Source organism: Aulonocara stuartgranti (genome assembly GCF_965226115.1).
Source record: "Aulonocara stuartgranti genome assembly, chromosome: 7".
NCBI lineage: Eukaryota > Metazoa > Chordata > Actinopteri > Cichliformes > Cichlidae > Aulonocara > Aulonocara stuartgranti.
Window position 1 is genome coordinate 45,354,858 of NC_138945.1, and position 26,327 is coordinate 45,381,184.

The window sequence follows — 26,327 nt, forward strand, 5'->3', positions numbered from 1 at the left end:
ATCAGACAAAAAGAGAAATGCCAGACACAACAGCTCAACTTGCACCTCAAAATATTTTATAATTTGAAAACTCAGCTTTAGATGGACAGAGTTCAAGAGAGAACTGTGTTTGAGTCTCTTCATTTGGTCAAAGGGGAACATCATGAATGTCTGGATAAGAGACTACTCTTCATAAAACAAACAAACAAAAAACTTCTGTGTAGCATTATGAGTGTTAATGCCACGCAGGCGTGCAAATCTAACAGCTAAAGCCTCAGGTCATGTTCCATCAATGCACAGCTCATCTTTGTATAGGAAAGTGTGTTATGAAATCTCAGCAAAGTGATTTATGAGACTATTTTGGCACTCACCTGCACATCAAAACCACACTCATCTACTGTGACAGAAAGAAGAAACCACACACAGAAGAATTACCTTAAGGAAAAAAAAGATCTTTATTTTTGTCATGAAGGACATATTTATTGTTAAAATAAGAGTTTCATTCCAAAATGTGTCAATGTTGTGTAAAACAGTAACTACAAAAATTAAAATCAAACTCATAAAAGTAGCATCATTACTGTTAAAAGTAAAGTAGTTTAAGTAGTTTTACTTTAGTGACAAGTGAATACCTTACAGTATTATAACCTTTTTGTCTTTAATGAATATATAGCCTGCGCTAGACTAAAAAGCCCAGATAAAATGTTGTGGTTTCATGCTGCTGCTGCACACAACTGTCTTCCACCTTCAGTTGTACAACTCTACTTTAATGGTCATCCGAGAGCTGACCACAAAGCCCAACAAAATGCATTGAAACAAAGCATTGCATCATACAGCGTTCAGCTTTTTGATTTAAATGTTCAGCAGGTTAGCCAGCAGTGCAACCACCAGTACATGCCAATGTAGCTTTTATTTCAACTGATTCATCTTCCTTGAAAAATCTGAATTGTGATCTACTATAAACTTAATTGCACTGAACAAGTTTAACTTTTGTTGTGTGTCCCTTTCGGATGAACCCATTTTACTATCTCCAACAAGAGACTACAACGTTAGCGACTAGCTTCTAATGAAACTATAGCATCTACTTAAAAATTCTGATATTTGTTACAAGACTACAAAGGACTGCAGAAACTCAAATATGTGGAAATGTTGGTCAGTGTCACCTGGATGTAGCATCTGTTTATAACATGAGCCACAACAGTGAGATAATACAGTATGTGAGAGGTATACAGGCGTTTTAGCTTGCTGTCAAGTTTTTCAGACTTCAAACAGTAAAAGCAACTAACCAAGCAACAACATATACATTCTCATCCCGAGGCACCAAACAGGAGGTATAGCTGGAAATGTATACCCATCACTCACTGCTTGGTAGTGTAAGATTATAAACTAAAGCTCTGAAGATCAGTCCAAATGGCAGCAAATAACCTAGCGTTTCCTTAGTTGGAATCCTAATCAGGTATTTTTATGAGAGCTGATGCAAAACCTTAAAGGCTATTTTGAATTTTCAGTGTGATAATCCATCCATCCATCCACTGCAGGGTGGAAAGGTTCTGGAGTCTATCCCAGCTGTCATAGAGTGGGAGGCAGAGTACATCCTATAAATCACCAGTCCACCCCAGAGCTAGCACAGAGACATACAGTCATCCAGGCTTATTCAAACCTACAACCAATCTAGAACCACTAAGCAACTCATCATGCATGTCTTTGGGCTGTGGGAGGATGCCGGGCACCTGGAGAGAACCCACGCAGGCACAAAGAGATCATGCAAACTGCATACAGAAAGGCCACAGCTGGCCAGCAAATTCATATCTCTTGCAGCGATGCAACAGTGCTACCCACTGTGCTTCCCTGTATGTTGTTACAAAAGTAGTCACAGATTTCTAAAGAAGAGGAAATGTAACAACCATCTCATTACTGGAATGAACATATGTTGTTCAGTTCTGTCAGTGGCTTTGACAGAAATAATTTCTTTTGACGGTCTGGGAATGAGAAGGGATGTGCGAACTATACCAAAGTTTGGTTTTAGACCGTGAGTGTCTAAGGTGGGTTTGCACTTGACAGAAGTGCACAGTGAAAACAGTACAAAAGCAAACAGACATATAAGCATGTACCTGACACGCAGACCTGACTGCTGCACTGATGCTCTCAATAACACATTTTAAACTTTGGACTGTGCAGATCATTGCAAGTAGGAGCTGTGCAAGCTTATATTTCAAATTAAACATTTATCAAAACCACTCCAAAATGGTAAAAATCATGTCATTTTTTAAATGAATTCCAGCTGTAGAAGTATTCCAAATCCCAGCTCACTAAGCTGCTGTGCTGCAGTAAACAGAGCTTATCCAAAATGCATGTACCACAGTCTCACTCAGCTCAACCAAGGCTTCAGTCGAATGAAATACGGAACTCCTTCATCACACTGTAGTAAAGTCTTTTGATGTCAGTGTCTGTCAATCAAGAACTAGTTGTCCCATAAATAATAAATTAGAAAGGCCCTTCTAAAATGATCTACAATCCTGTTTATATAACATAATTAAATAACTGTATGCTCCATACATAAGCAAATGCCCATTATTATTGCTGATACAGTAAAATAAGGCTGCAAATGTGCAACAAGCTGCTTCATAGCGCTTAATATTCCAATAAACTGCTCTTGAGCAAACTATTCGGTTCATTACATTAAACTTCCAGCTGAATGCTTAATAATATACACAATATATATAGATAAAAAATCAAAAATATTACATCTCTTAGCAAGTCAGCAATATGTTAGGTTGAACAGCAACAATTTTTACAACTCTGCCACCCACAAAGGAATGGAATGACAAACATCTTTTGGTCACAATCAGCAAAACAACTCCATTTTGGGTGGTGCACACAAGCTGTCTGCAAATATATGAGGGTTTCATTAGATGACTGCATGTGCAGATTTGCTTATTTGCAAGTCATGTTATTTGCATTGTGTCTTTGCTTGATACACTGAAAAGGGTTAGTGAAATATGTTCATAGCATATCTTAAATTTCTAATTTTCTAATGTTTTAACCTTGTTTCGCTCAGACTGAACACAGGTGTGCTTTTGCTGTTTCAAACCATTCATTTGATGTGTTCTGAGAAAAAGCAGATCAGATTATATGTTTGACAAACTTAGCCCTCATGGCCACATTTTTCAAAAAAAAAAAAAAAATCTACAGAATATTACTTTGCAATAACATCCACCAGGATATCATATTTCACTTAGAGTTGATGTATCCGACTTGCTTCAGTCACTCTTTCGTTACTGACTCCAGTCCCCCCGGCACATTTCTTTCTCCCCAGGGACAGAAGTTTCAGTTTTCTGTAGCCTTGACTTGAATGGAGGACAAGATTTTCCCCATACTGTGGAAAAGCGGTGTTACGAGAATGTCCGTCAGACTCCTCCACACAATGTGGATAGACGGTAAGAGCATCATGAAGCTCTGGATCATAGGCATCACCACCCTGGAGGAAGAAGGTCAGAGGGTCACTTTTCTAGGCATGGAGGTTTCATCACAGATTTCTGTTTTAAACTAATTTGTGTTGCCAGAACAGTTGCTCTTGTTATTGTCTCAGCTGTTAAAAAAGTTTATAGGTCCTGTCTAGGAAAAAGATGAAAGATGGTCATCATACTGCATTTTGAAGTTTGTTTCAGTGTATTGTGAAGCTATTTCCTCCCTTGGACTAACACCCCCTGTGTATGGTCTCCTGATACACTGCCCTGTTCTGGTGATGCCTACCTGTGCCTGACTTTCTCTTAAGCTTATAAGCCCCAAGAGAGCTCAGTTAGGTGAAAGGTCATGTACAAATTACTCTACAGTGCTCCGTGCACATCTAAAGAATGTCCCACTCTGCTCTGAAAACAGGCTCCAAATGCTGCTAGAGCACCCTCTAACTGACATGGGACATAGGACATTTTTTCCATCACTACTAGGGGAACTCAATGTTCCTCACAACTTTCCATAAGGTGTTCATTACTCCACATAAAATGTTGTTTCATCAAATAGACTCTTTGGGTTTTGGTTGAAGCTCATGAGCGCTAAAAACCTAGCAGCACCTGGGTGCTGCAGACATATAGAGCTGACATAAGCATGACATAATTTTCCAAATATAAGAACAAATTGCTGACATAATGTTTCAATGCCACACTGGATATGATGTTGACTGTAAAAATAACCTGTGTCAATGTTTGCCTAAAGAACAGAACAAATATAGTGGAAAGCCGCAGGAGTTCATAATGTTGATGCGATGATCTAAACAAGGTAAACAGAATAAGGTAATAATTAACGTAACGCTCTTGGAAATGTTGATATTTTGCATACTAGTTAATCTTTATGAATTAAGATGTCTTCTCTACAAATATTCTACTAATCTACTGTAAGTTCACTGCTTCTCAACATTAACTTGTTACAGTGGGATCATTTGTGTGTTCACATATTGTTGTCTGAAAATACTGTTTAGCACAACATCGGGACCTTGCTGCCTGAGAACAACTCCTTACCAGATGTGAACACAGCTGAGCACTCCAAACACTATCCCCAGGATGAAAGCCACGGGCACAGCAAGCAGAGTAGTCAACAGGCGGTAAAAACCGAATTTGACCAGCTCAAAGGTGGCGTGGCTTCCAATCCACACTCTGTCAAAACTGTGTGTGGAAATGGGCTCCGCGATGACATCTTCAAAGCCCACCTGTTAGGTCACAAAAGTCATAGGGAAAGCAATAAAAACATAATAAGTAAACAGAGGCAGGAAAGTGTTTGAATGTGATGGATTAATGCGCAGGCAGCGACTTCCAGGTATTCATACTGCAGATTAACAATCTTGCTGGACTACAAAAACCATCCAATAATAGTGCAATAGGCTATACAAATAATTCATCTGGACAGCCTTCACCTTTTGTAGTTTCAATTTCAAAGTATCACCCAACACATCGCACAGACTTTACCTTCAGATGTGGGTTGATATCGTTTGGATCTCTGTCGGGTGACGCTGTATACACTTTCCCCTTGTTCGATAGAATGGGCTCTATCGATCTGTTGAACTCATCTTCGTCCATAATTATGCTGGTATCCAATTTCTCCTTCTCTAAACCCATTTTGTCGAGTCAGGCCGGGAGACGGTGCAGGGAGAGCGGCTGGTGACGGTGCGCTGTGAGCTGTGCGCCGGACTCAGTGGCACCCCGCCCCGTACGGAAGTCAGCGCAGCGTGGAGCAGAGGAGACACAACAAGCCCAAAGTCACTTCCCTGGAGCATTTCAACATTTTAGCAATGAGAGACGCCACTGTGCACTTTACTGGACTTGTATCATGAGCCATTGAGTCCCAACAGTCCTCAGGGTTAATTACTGGCTAAACAAACTAGCCTTTTATAGACATGTGATTGAGTGCGATTATTACACAGCCTGCAAGGCTTTTCTTCTCACAGCCCCAAAACTCATATTTATATATATAAAAGGTTTGTTATTTGTGAAGTTTTTCCAAAACAAACAGCGATGCTTTGGGAAATGCATCCACCTACATTCCATGTCTGCTTTGCTCCAGGCCTTTTATTTTGGAAAGGTACACCGAGATGTTTATTGCCACAATAATTTGTAATGTACAAAGCCTGGTTATTATTGTTGAGCACAATGTTCCACCTGTTGAGCTGATTTACCACATATTTTCTCTTTTGGTTTTTGGTCTGCATAGATTTATTGCCCTCTGACTCTTTCATGCTCTGAACCCACCAGCCAACATTGTTAGAATAACTGCAGGTCTTCAGATGTCTAAAGAGGAACAACAACAGGAAGACATTCTCCTCAGGCGGTTGGAGAAGAATTCGCTTCTGAAGACAAAAGTTTTACAACTGTCATGGTCCGGCGACTCCGTGTTTATGTTTAGTCTATTAGTATTCTGTGGTTTTGGTTACCTTGGGTGTTTGTATTCTTCTGTTCATGTTCCTATGTTCTGTGTCCCCCAGTCTGTGTTTAGTTGGTGTGTTATGTCATTGCGTGTATGTGTTTCCTGTTTTATTGTGAAGGTCTGCGTCTTATGTGAGTGTTTTCAGTTTGCCTCCCTAGTCTCGTCACGATAATCACTCCCAGCTGTGTTCCCCACCTGCGTGTAATCTCCCTGTGTTCTCTGGGTGTATTTAAGTTGTGTCTTCTGTCATGGTAGCTGCTGGTTCGTCTGTGTTATTTCCCTTCCACCCTTCTGTGTTGATTCTCTGGTCATTCTCCCTGCATGTCACGTTTGTATTCCGGTTAGTGTTTTATTTAGTTTTCCCAGTTTAGAGTTTTCACCGTTTTGTTCCTCGCCACCCTGTCTGTTGTACCTTTTAGTTGCAAATAAACTCACCCTCCACTTCAGCAGCCTGCAGTTGGATCCATTATTATTCACACGGCTTGCCCCGGCAAACCGTGACAACAACTTCAGAAAGTTGGTTAGGGGTTAACTTTGAGTCATTTTGTGATGCTTGTGATGCTGCTAAACTGCAGTTAAAATATGAAGATATGGTTATCAAATCATAATAGGACAAGAGGGTGGTAGTAGCTCAAGAAGGAAAACAAGTCATCTACTAATTGTATGGTTCAATCCCTGGCTGCTCTAGTCTGCATGCCAAACAGCTAGATATTAACCAAGTTGCTCTCCAATGCGTCCATCAGTGTATGAATGTGTGTGAATATTAGTTAGAAAGCACTTGCATTAAAGAGACAAATTGACCAAAGCAGAAAAGTGCAGTCTGTTTACACACTTGTGTTTTCTGGAGTTAGTAAGCATGACAGTTTTCTTAAACAGTTCAGTGTGTTCAGTTTGTTATATCTTCAACCGTGAAAATATCTGAATGTTTGGGAAAAGAAACATTTAAACCCAACTAAATGTTAATATTCAGGATACGAAAGACATGAAATTACGCTACTGTATCAGTGGTAGCATTGTACATCTACCAATGAGCTTTCAGAAGCAGAAGCAGAAACTGAGACAGATTTGATTGTTTAATCTCTCCTATGCACTTATCTCTAAAAAAAAAAGATGCTCTAAGTATTTTTCTTTTCCAAGGATGCAATCAGCTAAAGTCCTGTAAGAACAAGATTATTACAAGTGCCTTCTAAACTGCTAGAGAAAACAAAACATGCTCTGGAGTGGGCTGGGAAAAAAATACAGAAAAATGTGTTATTTACCAATAAATGTCAGACAGTAGTGGCGATAATAGAAAGGTATATTATATACAGGTGTATATATAGAAGACAAACTGAAGACAGAATGATACCAAAGTGTATTAAAGCCAAATCCAAAGTAAACCACAGTGTTGGCAATATTGAAGTTTGGTAGTGTTTTGTGTCCTACTGAGTCTTATACCTGCAATTAATCGACACCACTCTTACCAAAGAGAAGTGGAACTTTTTTGTCCAAATACCTACTCCACCCTCTTCTTTGTTGTGGAAAAAGGATTACTATTGCAGGAGTCACTTGATGACCAAAGAAGACTAAAGAGTGCTGACTGTGGTGGACTCTCCTCTACAGTCACTTAACCGCAGCCTCAGTTAACAAACCAAAGATTTCTGAAGGTCATTGGAAAATTGACGGATCGTGCTGTGATAGCATGGATTATGTGATTTTAAAGGGGTAAACAAAAGAAATAGAAATTATTGCATATATGTTCAATGTGATAGTATATGAAGGATAGGTATGCTGTAGTTTTTGCAAACAGGAACAAAACACATTATAATATAAATAAGGACAAAAGGTCTACATAAGCTGCCTCAAACACAGGTGATGCACACCAGCCTTAACAAATAAAGGATGGGCTATTCCTAACTCCCAAACAGCTCCCTGCTTCTGTTAGCCTAGGAGAGGATGCAATCACATGACTGAACAAGGAATGCTGGGTAATGAAGTTTCATTAACATAACAGGTACTTTTCTACATCAGTTGCAGGACTGTTGGGAGAGGGACAGTGTCCAACAGTGCTGCAATGAGACATTCCTGTGTGATTGATGATTCTAGCTGCTCAACAGTCCTGGGTCTTCTTCTCTGTTTTTTATAGTTGAGGAAAGTATCAGCACCCGAACTCTTCTACTATGAAACAATGCTGTTGTAAGAGATGCAGGACGGAGTTTAACATTGTGTTGCTGAAAAAGATGTTGTCTGGAAGGGAGTATATGTTGCTCTAAAACCTGTATGACTTTTCAGATGTTAGAGCTTCCAATTCCAATTCCATAGGAACTAGTGCCATCAGAGATGCAGCCTTTAGAGTGAAAACAGCCTTTAACCAGTGAAAACAAGTTGGATGGTCTGTTTCCTTTTAGACAAAGTTTTCTGGAAGTGTTCTGAAGCCCTCGCACTGATTTCATACTAGTTTTCTATTTTCTGTTGTGAATAAAAATGGGTTAATGAAATTTACAAATCATTGCATACTGTTTTTATTTACATTTTACACACTTTACACACATTTTACCTACTTCTTTGAAAATGGGGCTGTACTACAGTAGAAAGCTAAACTGTTGACTGCCTGCACTTTGCATCTCATTTGTTAATGGGCAGGTGCTGGATCCTGCCTATTGGTGGGCAAACTAAACAACAACATGCCTTGTTTGGAGACCTTGGCCTGGAATTTAAACAGAGGGACAAAAAAAAAAAAAATCTAGGTCATGACAGTGTCAGACAGCAAAGCAGAAACACATCAGGCAAAACAGAGGGATGCTGAGCATTCAGAGCAATCAAAGTGACCCCTGGCTCCTGGCACTGTGACAATACAACAACACAATCCTACTGGATTAACACACAGTGGACAGTTTTGACAGACAAGCATTCAGCAAGGGGAGGGGCTGGCTAGGTGGAGGGCAAAGCAGGATGGGAGGACAGTGTTGACATGAGAGTATGTGAGTTTATGAAAGAGTAGCAGAGGAAGCTATTATCTTTGGTTTGTATTACAGTTTGGATTCCAATGGTATGATGATACTGTAACAAGACTTTTATGCAGCAGCCTAATAAGGATGCAAATGTTCTGTCCAAGAGCAAGATATTATAAATATTGGCTCAATTGTTCAAACGTTCTAATGATTGTGTGATGACTTTTTAAAATATTTGCTTTGTGCCAGCATGATGTCCAACTCATAAAATCGTGTGCCACTGAATATGGCAAAACTAAGTCAATTTAAGATAACAGAGAACCTTTCTCTGATGGCAAGCTCTGGCTAAAATATCATAGAATTTTGTTATTATATTGTTATCGGTAAATTATATATGAATTGCTACACATATTGCCTTTGTTTTTTGCTTACTAAAATTATTTCAAGCATTATTGTGCTTTACATTACTGAACTCAAACATGCTCTATTTCTAATTCCAGCTCAGCAATTTTGCTGTAAACAAGTAAAAACTACTCATGTCTTTATGTCTGGCAACAGTTTCTGTCGTGGTTCTCGACCTCCACCGTGACACACCTGGAAACAATTGGCCAGTGTTGGGGAGTAACGGAATACATGTACCGCCGTTACGTATTTAAAATACAAAATATGAGTAACTGTACAGTTACCATTTAAAAAGGTGGTATTTAGAATAGAGTTACTTTGATGAAATAAATGGATTACACGGCGGTACTTTCCTGTTTCATAATGTGGTGGGTCAGGACTGTTTGGGTTTTGTTTGACAGCTGTGATGTTCTGTTGTTCCAGGCGGCAGCGTTACGGTTGCCACGGTTACAGGGTGACGCTCTCTCTCTGCGTGTTTCCTGGGTGAGAGAGCGCCTTTTTGTTGTTGTGCTAAGCTACAGGTATGGCTCTAATGTAGCCTCATGGGCAGTGTAGTCCGTGCTGCTGGGAGAATGGACTGCCATACTCGTTATGTGTCTGTGAGCGCGAGGAGGGAGAAAAAGGCGAGTGGAAAAGTACGAGCTGTCATCGAGCAGAAACGGGAGCTGGAAGCATGTAAATATAATAATAACCACTTCAGCCAAGAAGAGTGCCTGACGAGCCCAGTTGTAAGTAAGCTATTAAGACTCTACTGTACACTGTGTTCGTGTTTTCCTCCGAATCAATAAGTTCCGTTGGAGCAGCCTTTCAACGCCTCTCTCTGTCTCTCGCAAGCAAAGTTGACCCACACAACAAAGTAAAGCTATTTTTCGGCTACGAGCCCAACACGGAACCCACGGTATTAGCCAGAGGTCCCTTTACTACGGTTCGGAGCCGCGGACCTTCAGTAATAGTAATAAATCACAGCAATAGTACATTCACGTAGTTGTAAAAAGCATGATAATATATTAAGTAATCCAAAGTATTCAGAATACGTTACTCTCATTGAGTAACATAACGGAATACGTTACAGAATACATTTTGGGGAATGTATTCTGTAATGGAATACATTTTAAAAGTAACCTTCCCAACACTGCAATTGGCAATTGACTTACCTGTGAGTAATTGGCTGAAGAAATCCCTCAGTGGATGGTAGATTGTTGTGCTTATGGAGAATCCTGTAACAGCATCTGTGGACTTTTGAAGGAAATCTGTGGATATCCTGCCTGCTCTTCCAACAGCTCAACTCTGAAATAACTTCCTTGGATAAACCTCTGTTTTGCTCCAAGCTAGCAAAGAAACCCCCCCAAACTGTTACATTTTTACATTTGTGTCCTGTATTTGTATCCAGGAGTCAAAAGCCTGACAGAACAGTTTGGCCACAAAGATGGCAGAAAAAGACTCAGTCAGGAGAGCCCTCTCCAGACACAGAGCTCAACTTGGTGAATACAATTGGGTCTTCTCTCCTCACAACAAGGCATCATGCTTCAGGGGGTGGTTATAGCTCAGGTAGAGCAGGCCACCTACTAATCAGAAGTCTGGGGGTTCGATCCCAGTCTGCCACATATCCACAGGCAAGATACCAACCCCAAGTTGCTCTCTGATGCATCAGAGTATGAATGCGTGTGAATGTTAGAAAGTATTTAGAGCATAGAAAAAAAGTGCATTGGTGAATGAGGAAAGTTGTGTAAAGAGCTTTGAGTGTTCAGAATGGAAAAGTGAACCTGGCAGATTTCGGGTTCTTTATTTACAATCTGAATCATCTCCAGCTGTGCCTCCACCACCTGTCTGAAACCCACAGCTCCACTGCCTCCACTTTTCCATTTATGGTGCACCCTCTGGAAAAAGCCCTTCCATCACAGCAAGCCTTCTCCAGGGAGTTAGATAAAAGCCATAGTTTGCTCACTTAATTCGCACTAATGTTCAGACAGTTCCACCAAACAATGTAATGAATAGGGGTGCAACAATACTCGTATCGATATTGAACCGTTCGATACAGTGCTTTCGGTTTGGTACGCATATGTATCGAACAATACAAAATTTTTAATTTATTTTATCAACTTTCCTTCTGACGATGCTGTCTGTGTTGAGCGGCTCAGTGGATCTGCGCTCAACAGTGCAGCCTAGGCGGAGTAGTCGGACGCAGATTCACTGAGTGCAGGGCAAGCTAGTGAGACAGAAGTTAAGCTCTCCTTGCAACATGGCAAATTGAACCTTGTCGCTACCCGATCCGTACCGGAAACCCGATCGGTACACCGCATGCGCGAAAGGTGTCTACTTCCGGTCGAAGCATTTTACGATAGTTACAGGTCAGTCAGAGTATCTGTTAAGATATTAAGAATAACAAGTATCTCTTAAAATGTTTCCGATAATGAAACATTTAATATAATGTAGACAAAAACAAAAAAAATAAAAAGATAGTGACAGATCGGGACTCCCGATCCTTACTGCGCATGTGTAAAGTCGGACTGTACAAATCGGGTCTACCCGATCCGTACCAGGCATGTGCAGGGGTTTTCTTCTTCTTCTGTTCGTTTAATGGCAGTGTAGTCCCCAGTGTACGAGGATACCGCCACCTGCTGACTGAGCGAATGAACCCTATTTTAAACTGAATTAGCGTCATTACAAACGTGTGTTAAATTTGATTTTGTTAGGTTAGCTGGATTACACAGATGGATTACGTGGCAGAAACACACACGGACGCAGAATAGTTGGTGATGCAAGTTTTATATATACACAAGTAAGGGGAAATATTTACAAGGGAAAGGGGCTATATACAGTGATAAATAAAAATGTGCCAGCAGGAAAACACCGAGGCGATGAGATGGAGCCGAAGCATACAGGTAGGTAGCAGACGCACCGGAGCTACCTGACAACAGGGAACAAAACAGGGTTTATGGCATACCGTTGATAGCCGAACGTTAAACACAAGTGGACGGAGAGAGTTGGAGAGCTTACTTGACCACCCAAACCACAGCCGCTGCGGTGATCGCCGCCTGATGGTACGTAGCACTCCGTCGCGGATCCAGAATAGCCAACACAAAATCCTAGGTAGGCGGGCAGGTGATGGAACAGGCTAAGACAAAGAAAAGTAGGCGAAACGTGGATCCTTTAAAACATACAGCTCCACAGCGTAAAATCAACAGATGCAGCCTGTGCTAACTCGTTACCACTTGTGACAGCGATAATACTCCGACACCAGACGTCCGTGACTCTGCTCCCTAAAAGCGCTCACTGATGACGTCCGATGCGTCGCAGGTGTGTTGGAATGCCATCAAGCCCCGCCTCGCCTACCTATAACCAAAAGGAAAACAAAACCCAAACAACAACAGTACACCTACCCACCACCTCCTAACAGATTTAGTGATAATCGAGTGTGTTTATGCTTGTCTGTGTGGAGAGGATTGTTGGAAAAGTGATCATAATGTCCGCTATCACTGTCAATTGCCAGTAAACACTTCATCTGGCTGCTGAATCTTCACGTGACATATTATAAAGTCTGTATTATTGACTCTGTCATTAGGCACCATTCTTCTTATTTTGCGGCGCTGTTGTTCAATCGGGGAACGCTCTCTGTTGAGGAGAAAAGCAAAAATTTGTTGCGGATACGGATTATCCATTGTTTAAATGTCCCGGTAGTCAAAAAGGAGGCAGAGCTGTTGAGAAATGCTAGGAGCTAACTGGGCGCTAACCGTATCATTCAAATATATTGAATGTCGCAATGTTGGCAAAGAGAGGAAGTGATGTAAGATTTGCGCATGCGGGGTACAGATCGGGTTTCCGGTACGGCGTTTGGAACTATTTGGGTTTTCATGTGACGTATGACCCTGAAGGTAAGCGCGTCATGGACAAAAGTAAAACAGTATGTATGATGTGCCACGCAATGCTCAATTACATTGGTGGGAATTAGTGCGTTAGCGCAGTTAGCTCGTTAACGTGTTGGCCGTCCAGCCCCACGCAATGGGCGATCCGTGGTAGCTCGTTAACGGAGATTTGCCGTGTTGTGGCGTGACGTTATTTCAACGAGATTAACGCTGACAGCACTAGTCGGAACACAACGAATATGACTGCACATTTACGCCGACATCATCCTAGTGCAAAGACAAGTGGAAGCAGACAAAAACAACAAGCACGCATGCTACAAACTTTACCCGAGTCATTTAGACAGCCGTTAGCACATGATTCTCCTTATGGGACCTGATATGTTTAATATGCTGCTGAGAATATAGCCCAGAAGAAGCGTATAGTATAGCTTTTATTTTGGAAAGAGCCATTTCTCTGTAATAAACTCTCTTTTCCAAAGATGAGTGATTCCTCAATCAGATAGATTTATTTATTTTTATTACTTTGTTGTTTCAGCAACATTAAATTTAAAAACTGTACTTTTGAGTTAAAATATATATTTATAATTTTAATAAATGACAAATTAAAAAGGCATGAACATTTTTTTTGTATCGAAAAAATATCAAACCGTGACACCAAAGTATCGAACCGAACCGAACCGCGAATTTTGTGTATCGTTGCACCCCTAGCAATGAACCCAGATGCTGTCGCTTATAATGTAGATTGATCAGTCTGCGATAGGGAAATAGGAGTGTGACTGGTTACTCTGTGGACTGCTGGATTTTGGCAGATGAGGCTGGTTAACAGGAAAAAGCTTTCCTTTGAGTTTTTTTTAAAAGTTACACGAGAGATAAATTAGCTGCTAAGAGACCTGCCTCATTCTCTTGACTCACTTGTTTCTAGGATGGATGACTACATTTGCAAGTGTCGTTATAGTCTAAACTCCCATGAGGCCCATCTCTGTTCTGTTTCCGCTTGTAGAGGGGTAATCCTCTAGAAGAAACGAGGAGAAGAGGAATAGTTGGCAGTGATGCTAAAGCTGAACCCATTCAACTAGAAAAATTCACCTGCTCTGGAAGAAAAGTGAAAAAGAATTGAGGTTGGCGAATTTTTGTATTGTGATATTCATTTCTGTCCCTGTGACCAAAAGACCCAGCAGCCAAGGTGGGGATGCATCGCAGCACCGCACCTGGGGTGTGGCGATGAGATAAGACCTTGGAGTGACACTCTCCTTGGAGGCAATGGCAGGTGTTGCCCAAGTCTTCTCCTAGTCAAGCTTAGTAAGGACAGGATCCCCTGGATGGAGTGGAGGTAGGGGCTTAGTACCATGGCGGTGGTCGTAGTAGAACGCCTGCTTGGCCTTCTGACTAGTGTACCTTCGTTTAACCTCTCTTTTGTTAGACCATTTGGGTTGAAGATTCTTCTCCAAGGTGGGCAGTTTTGTCCTGATCTTCCTCCACATAATGAGTTCCACTGGGCCGAAGCCTGTAGTGGTACAGGGAGTAGACCTATAGCACATTAGTGCTATCAGTAGGTCATCGTGCCGGAGGATTTTCTTTGCAGTCTGTACTGCCCTTTCCACATGACCATTTCCCTGCGGGTGGTGGGGACTAGATGTTATGTGGGCGAAATCCATCGCTCTCGTGAAGGCCTGGAACTCAGAGCTGGAGAACTGAGGGACATTGTCACTTACCACCTCGTCAGGGATCCCAAACCTAGCAAAGGTTGACTTCAGTTTCTGAACAACCTGACCGCTGGTCGTGGATGGTAGGTGCAGTATTTCCAGAAAACGTGAGTAGTAGTCCGACACAACAAGGTAATTATTCTGGTTGTGTTCACAGAGATCCAGGGCTATCCTTTGCCATGGACGATCCGGCAAAGGTGTGGAGATGAGCCACTCCCTTGTCTGTGTTGGCTTCTGTGCCAGACAGGTGTGGCACTGCAGCACTGCGTTCTTTAGCTCAGTGGAGAGCCCCGGCCACCAAACAGATGAATTAGTCCTATCCCTGCACTTGGTGAGGCCTTGGTGCCCGTCATGTAGTTTGTTTAGAATGGCTGTTCTTTGTGACTTTGGAATGACAATCCTGCAGCCTCGTATGACCAGGCCGTTGGCCTCTGATAGCTCATTCTTCATTTTCATGTACACTTTGATGTTTGGTGGCACACTAGCTCCATATGCAGGCCAACCACTGCGTATGTATGTGATGACAGTCTGTAGTTCAACATCAGTTGCAGTGGCTGCTTTAATGCTTTCCATTCGGCTTGGGGATGCTGGAATGCCCGGTAACACAGTGGCTATATAGCAGTCCACTTCACTGTGAGTGCTAGTGTCATCCTCAGCCCAAGTCTGTGGACTCCGTGATAACGTATCGGCGATGACAAGCGTTTTGCCAGGGACATAGACGGCCTCCGGCTTGTACCTCATGAGCTGCATCAGGAGGAGTTGACACCTCAATGGAACATTGTCAAGGTCCCAGCTCTTGACCAGGGGCACCAAAGGTCTATGGTCGGTCTCAAGACTGAAGCCATCTAAGCCACATAGATACTTGTCAAACTTCTTGCAGGCCCACACACTAGCCAAACACTCCTTTTCGATTTGTGCGTAGCCTGTTTCAGCCTGCATGAGGGGTCTAGAGCAGTAGGCAACTGGTTTCCACTCTGCGCCATGAAGCTGAAGCAGCACAGCCCCAAGCTCGTAGCTACTGGCATCAGTGGATACACCTGTGGGTCTGTTGGCGTCATATAAGGCAAGAATAGGTGCTGATGTAAGCACTCTCTTGATGTTCTCGAAGGCTGCCTGCTGTGGGTGGCCCCAGGTCCAAATCTTTTTGCTTTTAAGCAACTCGTACAATGGCTGGCATACTGTGGCAAAAGCAGGAATATATCTGCCCAGGTAATTAACCATTCCTAGGATCCATTTGAGGTCTTGCACATTTTCTGGTGATAGCAGCTGAAGAATGGCTTTCACTTTTTCAGGGTCTGGCCTGACCCCAGAATAGTTGATCAGGTGCCCTTGGAAGCGAAGCTGGCTCTGTCAGCTCTGTGGCCCCATAGACCAGGATGTCATCCATAAAGACCTCTACACCCTCAAGCCCCTCTAAGGTCTCCAACATCTTTCGCTGAAAGATCTCGTGTGCACTTGTTATCCCAAAGGGCAGCCTCTTAAAGCAATACCTGCCAAACGGGTGATGAATGTTGTTAGTCTGCAAGTCTCGTGGTGCAGCGGGATCTGCCAAAATCCACTGGCTGCATCCAGCGAGGAGAAGACCGTTGCCCCACATTGTTTCCTCAGGGGTAGGCAAGATGTAGCGCTCTCTTTTGACAGACTTATTCAGTTTTGTCAAATCGAAGTGCTGTTTCCAGTCGGGCCATTCCGTTGGCTTATCGAAGGGGAAGCTTGTCGAGGGATTAAATTTAGCCATTCTGTTGTTTCCTCCCTTATGGCGTTATTCCAGCGATGGTCCGGGTTACTTCTGACACCATGTAGAATGACCCCTCGGTAGCTTTCCTTATAACACTGCTTTATTGAACGTATGTTCAGCATCAGTTTTAATGGCACAACAACGGGTGCGACAGCTAGGAGTAAAAACTGCCACTTGGCAGCCCTGCCGCAAAGCATATCAGATGGCGTAAAGCTGCAGTACCTACCCACTCAACACAGGCATTAACATAACCCAGACAGTCCTCGCACATATTTTTAACACATTACTTGCCACCAACATTGTTATGAAGTGACAGGGAAAGGGAGGGAGACTTTGAAAACGTATTTACAGACAGTAACCAACAAATCCTGCGTAATATATATAGATTTAATATCTCTGTGGCCCATTCCGGTCTGACAGATGGAATTATACTGGCAAAGACGAGGTCAACCTTCTAAGCATGAAAGACTCTACAAGTTCATCTTAAGTTTATGTGAATGTTTCCTATTGTATTAGTTGGTTCAGCTGAGATGATTTGATCTTCTGCAAATAATCAAGTCAGAAGAGTGCTAGACATCTGGTATGACAGCTTATAACCAGTAACCATCTTCTCATCTCTCCTCAGTTATTAGATTCTGCCCTGTCTATTTGTACAAAGTGTCTCAAAGAACAATTACTGCAGCAGGTAGCATGTGGCACATTTTTATTGCTTCATGTACTATTAATGATAAAGCTTGCATATGCTACTTTTAGCATGCAGGTGAAGAATATTGCAGCAGTCACCACTGGCTGACCTTACTCTGTCCTTTGAGCCTCTTGATTCTCCATAGATTAAATTGAATTAATGCAACAAACAGCCACAGGACATCCAGGCAAACATTCCCTGGAGATATGCATTCTGAGCTGCAGCTTGGAGAACTTCCAGTGACTTCATGAGGAAGAAATGCCTATTTGTCCAGGAGTTTCCAGAGGGAACAATGATATCAGAGCACCCACAGTGTACAGGGATTTCCTGTTGTACCCAAAGAATTTTCATCAGTGGTTTGAAACACACACCACCTTGAATGAAAGGTGTGCACTTTTTATCATGTGAATACAATCTGTGGTTGTATTTTCATTCAGGCATGAATAATATGTATTCTACAAGTGTGCCCACCCATTTATCCCTGTGCAGGTGCAGGCCTATGGGTGTAGATGGGAAACACTCAAACTTTCCTTCTCTCTCTGTCTGAGGATGTGTTTTTTCATTCCAGTGTTTAGATTTAATTTAATGTGTTCTGTCTCAATCTCAGATTCCAGCAATATCTTTTAAGATTAGGAATAAAATAAAGACCAAAATAGAAGCAAAATCAGAGAAAACAACAGAGTTAATCAAAGACCCCGTACTATGTTTTAAAAATGTTTATGTTCCTGTTCTAGGCTTTTTGATTTGACTTAAAGCTCTCTAAATCACACACACACACACACACACACACACACACACACACACACACACACATATATATATATATATATATATATATATATATATATATATATATGAATATGACATGATAAACCACAAACACTGCAAAAATGAATCATAAATTAGCCCCAGGTTAATTTTGCTATACATTTGAAGCCAAACTTTCCATCACTGCAACAAATGAAACAGAGCTTGTCAAGGTTAAATGTATTTAGGAAGCTTTTATTTGATTACAAACAGGGTTATCACAACAGGAAAGGCAGAGAATACAGATCCAAACATATAAATACTGAGGCTGGGTCAAGTTCAGTATAATCATTTGTCTATAGTGAGTGAGAACACGCATGGATATATGACCCCTACGATATCTTCATCTTTATCCAATTAGTGTTTCTTTGAGGTTGTCAGTTTAATGTAAATTCTATCATTGTTTTATTAATGAATGTCTGCAGAGTGGTATGCACATGTATTGTATGTGTATTCCTTTCTGTCAGTTCAGGCTTGTTGCTCTACTGGTTGCTGACTATGCTCTACCTTGAGGGTAATAGGTTTGCTCCACAGTTCTTTCACTTAGATGTATCGGATCAACCCCTAGAATGTTTTTGGTTTTAGTCTGTTGGCATCCCCTTTTTCGCTTCTCTCTGATGGTGTTGTTTCTGCTTGTGACTCATTCAAAATTCTTTCCACTAATAATGTATAATGCTTCCTGGCACAGAGCAGCTGGTAGAAATGGGTCTGTTACCTAAAAAACAGTGACCCTGGCTGAATCATAGTAAGCCTTGTATGTTTCTGAGATAAAGTTCTTTGAACAAAGGACTCGTGTAAGCTTTGACTACTAATTTTAATGTGGCAGTGATAATTAAAAAAGAAAAGACACAACCTTATGTACACTGCATATTTCTCCTATTTTAAAACAAGTCAACAAGCAGGTACTTATTCTGTAGAGCTTTCATCAGATAACAATAAAGCACTATAAGAAATGCTACGAGGCCACACCCATCATCATCCAGGGCAAAGAAACCAGAGAAAGAAGACCCTGATCTTTCACGATGGAAGTAAATCTTGAAAAGAATCTTTTAAAGTATTTATTTTCAAAACTATAATATATGTTACTGAGGAGTTACACTAATTTTTAATTATGCATGCTGACATTTCTTCCTTTTAAAACTTAACCTTTGCTTTGGCCAAAGTCAGTTTAAGAAGCAGGTAATTGTAATTTTCTTCTTTTCGTACACAATGTGAAAGACTATGGATCAAATTTGTTAAAATTGCTTTATGCTTCATAAGACATGGAGGGATTGGAGCATAGCTGAGACACTGTGTGAGAGCTGAGCAGCGAAAAGAAATTAAGTGAGTAGCCGCTCAATGGGAGTTGACTCTTCTGATTCACTGCAAAGCTCTCTCTAAGCACGGCTCTTAGAGCTGATGCTTTTGCGCACGACACATTATCGAACGTTACGTTATGTGTCATGGATACTGTTGATTCCAAATCTCCCGACCACTATGTCGATCTGAGACAGCAAGACCCAGACAGCGAGACCAAGACAAGACCAAGACCACGTAAAAGTGGTCATGAGACTGGTCTCGTGACCAAGACCAGTCTCGAGACATCCAATTCTAGTTATTTGACAATTGTCTGATATTTATTAGAAAATAAATAAGTCTCAGAATGTCAAACAAACGGGTGTTTGGATTATATTAATCAAATCTATATGATGACGAAACCTCAGCATTTATTGATTATTAGTTGTTCAACATCCTCGTTTTACAGTAGGCATGAATGAAGTCACAGATAAATCGCTTCTGTCTCTGCACCTCACTTCTTGCTTACCTTACAGAGGAGGTGGAGGGATGAAGATGAGAAGGGGAGAATGAGGATATCGGTTTTGGAGGGAGGAATGTCCTGACAGGCCCCGGCATATTGAGGCATCGACTGTCACATTTGTTATGAGTGGTGGAAAATCTTCATAGCAAGCTTGAAAGCCCCTCAAACCATTTTCCAAAATAGCCCAGATCTATCTTGCAATGTGCTGGACACCGTATGTAAACTCTCTGTGTCACATGCCTTTCTCTGCATTGAGGTAAATGTTCGTCTGTTGTCTCTATGTCATCTCGGATAGGACAGTCTTCTTTAGTGGACTCTGAAAAAAATGTTCTGGAAACCAAATAAAATGAAACCAGCTGAGAGTCTACGGCACACCTATCTGTCTCCGCATGCCTGAGTTGTTCAGGCTGTTATACCAGAATTTTACTGATAAAATTAGGACGGAAATAAAAACTGATATTATTGGGTGGGCAACTGTGATTGCTTTGTAAAATCAGAGAAGAAAAGATATTATGATACATTTAGAAACTGATAAAACAAGACTGCCTCCCAGATGCAATTATGCATCCTTTACAGAGGTAGCACTGTTGCCTTGACGAGTGATGACCATGAGCTCTCTCGGGGACAGCATTTTGTCTTGTTTTGTAGGAAATGAGTAGAGACCATCTGCTGCCACAATAAGTTCAAAGCAAACATCATAAAAGCTGATGGGATCAGCATTTTGGTTGAAAATAGTTTGAAAGTCCTGCATGTGTTTGCCTGTCAACCAGGAAGTGAGCAGGGAGCAGACTGAAACCTGTAAATATTTCTCTCAGGATGAGTGGTTTGTTACAAACATAGGCCTCCCCAATAAATCACAGCTAATTCACGCACAACCGTCAGCATGCCGCAAGTCATTAACCCCAGGTTTTAAACATGTGTTTATGAGGGATTTTGTTGCTGGGAGATTGAGGACATATTAACACTTGAAACTTCAAGGGTTTATTACACTTACTGAAGCTGTTGGGATATCCAGGCGCTGCCTCTGAGCTACATTGTCCATGTCTGTAATGTTAGTGACATGAGTCATTCTGTACACAATACAGTAGGCATGTGTTCAAATAGAAATACATTTTAGAGCGTGCAAGGACAGCAGCTGAATTTGAAAATAGCTGTTGCTTTATCAAATTCCATGTGTCCAAGAGTGTGTAATATGAAGCAAGGATGGACATTAGAAGGTGTTTATCAGGTTAATAAGTCGCTTCCCAGTGTAGCTGTAAGTATGATCACATAAAAGGGATATTGTTGGGTTATGACCTGTGGCAAAAAGGAAAAGATCCACCAGCAGGAGTGTGGCAAACTATTCAAATAGAAAAAGTGCTGATATTAAACACGTGATACTGACAGAAAGCAAAAAAACAGTGTTATGTAGATGCGTGTGACAGAAAAAAATGATGATGATGTTCTACATGAAATGCATCAAAATAGTAAGAAACGTGTTTAGAAAACGCACCACACAACACTTACCGTTGTATCTCTGACCACATTTGATGGAAACTATTATTGCCAGGAAAACATTTCAACAGCTTTTTCACCACCTTTGAGTTTGCCACCTTTATGCGGTGAACCTCTTGTGTCATCACCCTAAAGGGTTCATATTTGCAAATGTGGAAAATATTACCTCACACTGAGCAGAAGAATGATGTGCACCTGTCACTGCTTTTTCTCCCGTGCTGTAAAATAAACACCCAGAACGTCCTGAGGGGGGAAAACGATTGCTCATTTCTTTGGTAGTGTGTGTTATTATTCTTGTATTTAGACAGGCAGCAAAGTTACCAATGTAAAGAGAAAGCAGCAACAACATCATTTGAGCTGTATTCCCTCTAATCATTATGGTAACACCCTGTCATCCCAGGGCTGATAGAGATTTCACGCCTTGTGCCAAAGGGATGTAATTTCCTCTCATGGATGGCAGACAAAGAATTACTCTCGTAAGTGATGGGTGCTGGCTCCAGCCAGGTAGAAGACAGTGATACTTTTTACTCTTTGAGATTTTTTGGCTGCAGGTCACGTGAATATTAAGGATGACAGCACTGGAAGGTATGCAGAGCAGCTGTTGGTTCATGCACAGTACCACGCTGGTACATTGTTTGCAGTGTTGAGTCAGACCTGTAAGACACACCAAACGACTGGCAAACCCTCCAGCCATTTTTGTGAAATTAATTTAATCATAAAGAGTGTTGCAAGTGTTCCAGTAACCAAGTTAGATATTTAGAATACAGACTTGTCATAAATTTGGATATCTGCCGATACCGATATGAATCCGATATAGTGTTTTTTAATCAACAAAACTGTTTTTTAAATATATTGCTGCATTTTGTATAAGTTCATACTCAAGTTTAAAACAACAACTACACTAAAGCTATTCTGTTATACCTGTATGCAAAAAAAAAATTTCATAGTTCAGCAATACTGATCAATCTAATAAACTTAAACCTACACCATCCTCCCTATTCTGGTATTTTAAAGAGTACTTAGCATAAATATTAAGCAACCTAACTAATAGGGTTCCAACTCCCAGCAACAACAAAAATAAATAAATAAAAAATAGGGAACCACCCCTCACGCTCCACCTCATGATGCTTAATCGACGTAATCAACCTTAATTTGATGCAGTGTGAAAAAAAAATGCACAGAAATCAATTATTTTTCAAGAAATATTAAATAGATTCAACATCTTTCTTCAACAAAATTGCAGACTGCACAGATGGTACCTTCCCAAAGGAAAAAGTACTATAGCTTACTAGGGTATATATATATATATATTAGACTTAATAGTCACTATATACAGTAATTGACTTCTATTCATTTTACATCAAATTAAAACTTTGGGTGTCAGATAATTATTTATTAAAAGCTAGACATTTTAAATGAGAATAAGAAAGAAAAGTATGTCTTTGTGCCCCCTTTTCCCTGTTAATGCCCTATCAGCCCCCCTGGCTAAACTTTGCTAGATCCACCCCTGCACAGTTACCAGTGTCAGCTACGTAGAAAAAGATCCTCGAGTAGAAAGTAATATTAAATAAATTCTAACAACAGCTGATCAAGCTTAAACGTGCTGCTGTTGTTCAGCCGCTGGTTTCCTCTTTCTGGTGCAAAATGGGCCAAAAGCAAACTAGAGACACGGACTCGCGACAGAAAAGCCGATCAGCTGATCGTTAAGCAGTTTCACGATTGAAGTAGCAGCAGGAGAGGCAGTCGTTTGTTAAGCTTAACGCAGGAATGCTTTACAAACATTCAGAGATGGACTTACACACTTGCTTTACTTCTCTCGGGATAACTTTGTCGGAGATGAAATGCCGGGTTGCTAGCGAAGCTCCAAATGCTATCCAGACCACCGACAGGTCCCGCATGCCACAGCCGCTCTATCACGTGATGCATACTGCTCCGACGTGCTAAAGTTCTGAGGTGAGTTACGGCGTGTTGCAAGTTTTGTGAGGTGCTTTCGTGATATTTAATGGATCGGATTACATTTTTTATTTTCCTCCGATATCCGATCCAGTAATTTAGGTCAGTATCGGACCGATACCGATACGTAATATCGGATCGGTCCATCTCTACTGGTTACTCTACTCTTCTGAGCTCTCAAAGCGCTTTACACAACTTTTGCATTCACCCATTCACACCAGCACATTTTCTTAGTGCTTTCTAACAAACATTCACACACATTCATACTCCGATGGATGCATCGGAGAGCAATTTGGGGTTAGTATCTTGCCCAAGGATATTTGGCATGCAGACTAGGGGGAGCCAGGAATCGAACCACTAACCTATGGTTTACACATTTATTTATTTATTTAGGACAGTGCATGTTAATGAACATAAATGTAAAAAAAAATTACATGAATGTAAACATACCAGATTATAGCCAAGGGCTAATTTCCATCTGTTGTCCTTAAGCATAAAAATAGACATAATAATTCATAAAAATTCATCATTCATTCATAATAAAAACTCCATCACCAAACTTACACATACACACCATTCTGTTCCCAAATAAAACCTTAAAACTATACAACTCATACATGATCACACACTTGATTTGTCCATAACCAGTTTTTAACCTTTGCCTTAAACAAATTGAATGTCGAGCATTCTCTAATGGGTTGAGGAAGACTGTTCCACAGATGGCCACCCTTAACAGAGAGGACGTTCTGCCCAAATGCTGTCCGTCTGTGGGGTATAAACAAGTCTCCTCGGATTGAAGCTCGAGTGGTCCTGTCTGAGCTTTCTTTATGCCTAATGAACTGCTTTAGTGGTTTGCCAAACAAGAGAAACATCACTGGTTCAGTGCTAGGAGACGACACAAATCCCTTTGAACTTGCTCTAGAAGGCGTATGTGGTGTAAAAAAAAGAAGCAAAATCAAACACGCAGAGCTGCTTACTGAAAGTCCAGCTGCTAGAGCAGCTCTAGTATTGGTATACATATAAAATGCATGTGCTTGTTTGACACCCCTGTTGTGTTTCTCTTACACCATCTTTGAATGTTACTGTTGTGCCGGCCTTCTGCTTTGGGCAGGGCCTGCTGTCCCTTTCTGTTTGTCACTGTGTTGTCTTCCATGTTCCTGGTAGGCGGGGTTAATCAGTACATCTGGGAGCACCTGGCCAGTCTCTCTGGAGCATTTAAGAACAGACTGTCCTCGTCTCTCATTTATCTATCACATATTTGTTGGTTTGGCTTTGGCCTAGTTGTTTGAGGTTTTACAACACTATGCATACTTAACAATCCATCGCCCATCTGTCATGGTTCCTGGGTCATACACCCAGTGTTATGGACTCTCTGGTTTTGTTCACTTTAATATTTCTAGTAATTCTGGCATGTTCCTGGGTTTTGGCCCCAGCGTTCTGTGTTTTCAACTGATGATTTTAATGTTTTGGCATTTGAATTATTAGTTCCAGGTTTTAGTTATAGGTTAAGTCTATTTGATTTGCTTGGAGTCCCCTTCTTGCCTCACTATGTTCCCATGTCCATCCTTGTCTCTCTGTATCTTGTCCTGAGTCTCAATAGTGAAGTTAGACTTGTCTCTGTGTCTGTTACCCTTTGTCAATGCAGTTGTGTCCCCGTGTCTGTCTGTTCTGTCTGTGCCTTGTAGTTTGTGTTGTTTTTCCCCAGTCAGTCATGTCTCCATGTCTGTTTCCCTTGTTGTCCATGTCAGTTCATGTGTTGTAGCCTCTATGTTTCCCTTTGTATTGTGATCGTCTCATATCCTTTGTGCATCGTGTTCAGTTTTGCTTTCCCTTGTCTCTTTACTGTATTCAGCTCAGCTGTTTTTTCCTAGGTATCTCCACTTTGCCCTACTCCCTGTTGTGTATTTAAACTCTTGGTTTGAATTCCTCATTACTCTTGCTGTGTAACCCTCAGCTCCTGGTTTCCTAGTCCAGCTCTGTCCTGGCTTATGTATTTTTTATATTTCGTAAGTTAACAGTAATAAAAGTTAAAGTGGTTTCACATCCTGTCTCCTGCGTCCTGCACTTAGAGTCCAAAACCTGCCTTCAGCACAGCGATACATGAGAGCATCCAACTACTGACACACTGATAACTGATTAACACACCTCATGGAGTATTATGGTTTTCCAAATTATCTGGTCGATAAATCGCTAAAATTTGGTTTAATTGTGTTCTCTCCCATTATTTGTCATGGCACTTGAGCCAGACTCTGACACTGAGAAGTATGTTTGAGAAAGGTGGCTAATCACATACAGTACCTAAAGTGATATTGATACATTAACAGTTTGACAGTGTTTTAATGATGCAGATTGCTAAAGCCTAATTTGAAACATTTTAGAAATGCATTATTATAAATTTACCTTTCCCCCCCCTGAAAACTCTTGAAATAGTACAGACCTGCTCAAAATTTAGAAAACATTTACTCTAACTTCATCAGTTTACGAGTGTTTCATGGTAATTTTCTCAGCGTGGAAGATATCAGTCTTCCACAATCTACTAATCTTTTTAAAGTCAAATGATTTCTCATCTTATGTTTCCAAAGCTGATCCAATCCTCCTGATAGTGCAGAATCCCAGACTTCATATCCAGACAGAGAAATCTTTGTGCAAATTAAACCAAAGGTGAAAATGTGAAATCACTCAGTTGTGCAGCGGAAACTTTTCACAATACTGTGGCCATGAATGGTGCCACCTTTTTAACTCTTGTTCTGAATCACTTGTTATTTACAAAAAAATACACTAGACAGCCTCTTCCGCCCTTTCTTTTTTCTTGTCTTGAACACATCCTTCATAATCGGTAATGCATAATAAAACAAGATATAATCAGAAACCCTTGAGTGTGCCCAAGAAACCATTTTTAGTTTGCACCCTGGAAATCCCATTATGACATGGACGCACATGGACTTGTACCTCCACGATGTGCATAAGACATCATTCTCCGTGTTGGTGTTGCAATAGAACATCTGCATGACACCTTAATTTTGTCTTTAGATACTTCAGCAACAATAAAAGTGTATTAAAATCTG

At 41.1% G+C, this 26,327-nt stretch overlaps 1 protein-coding gene across 1 annotated transcript; it reads right to left on the reverse strand.

Annotated features, from left to right (window-relative positions):
- Positions 1–410: 410 nt before the first annotated feature.
- cav2 (caveolin 2) lies at positions 411–5,337 on the reverse strand. The gene is made up of 3 exons (XM_082539529.1): positions 4,935–5,337; positions 4,491–4,678; positions 411–3,454 (listed from the first exon to the last, which is right to left on the reverse strand). Exons 1-3 carry the CDS (start codon positions 5,082–5,084, stop codon positions 3,304–3,306), a joined length of 489 nt encoding a protein of 162 aa, XP_082395655.1. The 5' UTR covers positions 5,085–5,337; the 3' UTR covers positions 411–3,303.
- Between the last annotated feature and the right edge of the window lie 20,990 nt (positions 5,338–26,327).

Excerpts from the sequence above, each read along its gene's own strand:
- cav2 (XM_082539529.1), bottom strand. The coding sequence starts at position 5,084 with ATGGGTTTAGAGAAGGAGAAATTGGATACCAGCATAATTATGGACGAA. Across the intron at positions 4,679-4,934 it reads ATATCAACCCACATCTGAAG|GTGGGCTTTGAAGATGTCAT; the intron begins GTAAAGTCTGTG and ends GTGACCTAACAG. Across the intron at positions 3,455-4,490 it reads CTCAGCTGTGTTCACATCTG|GGTGGTGATGCCTATGATCC; the intron begins GTAAGGAGTTGT and ends TTCTTCCTCCAG.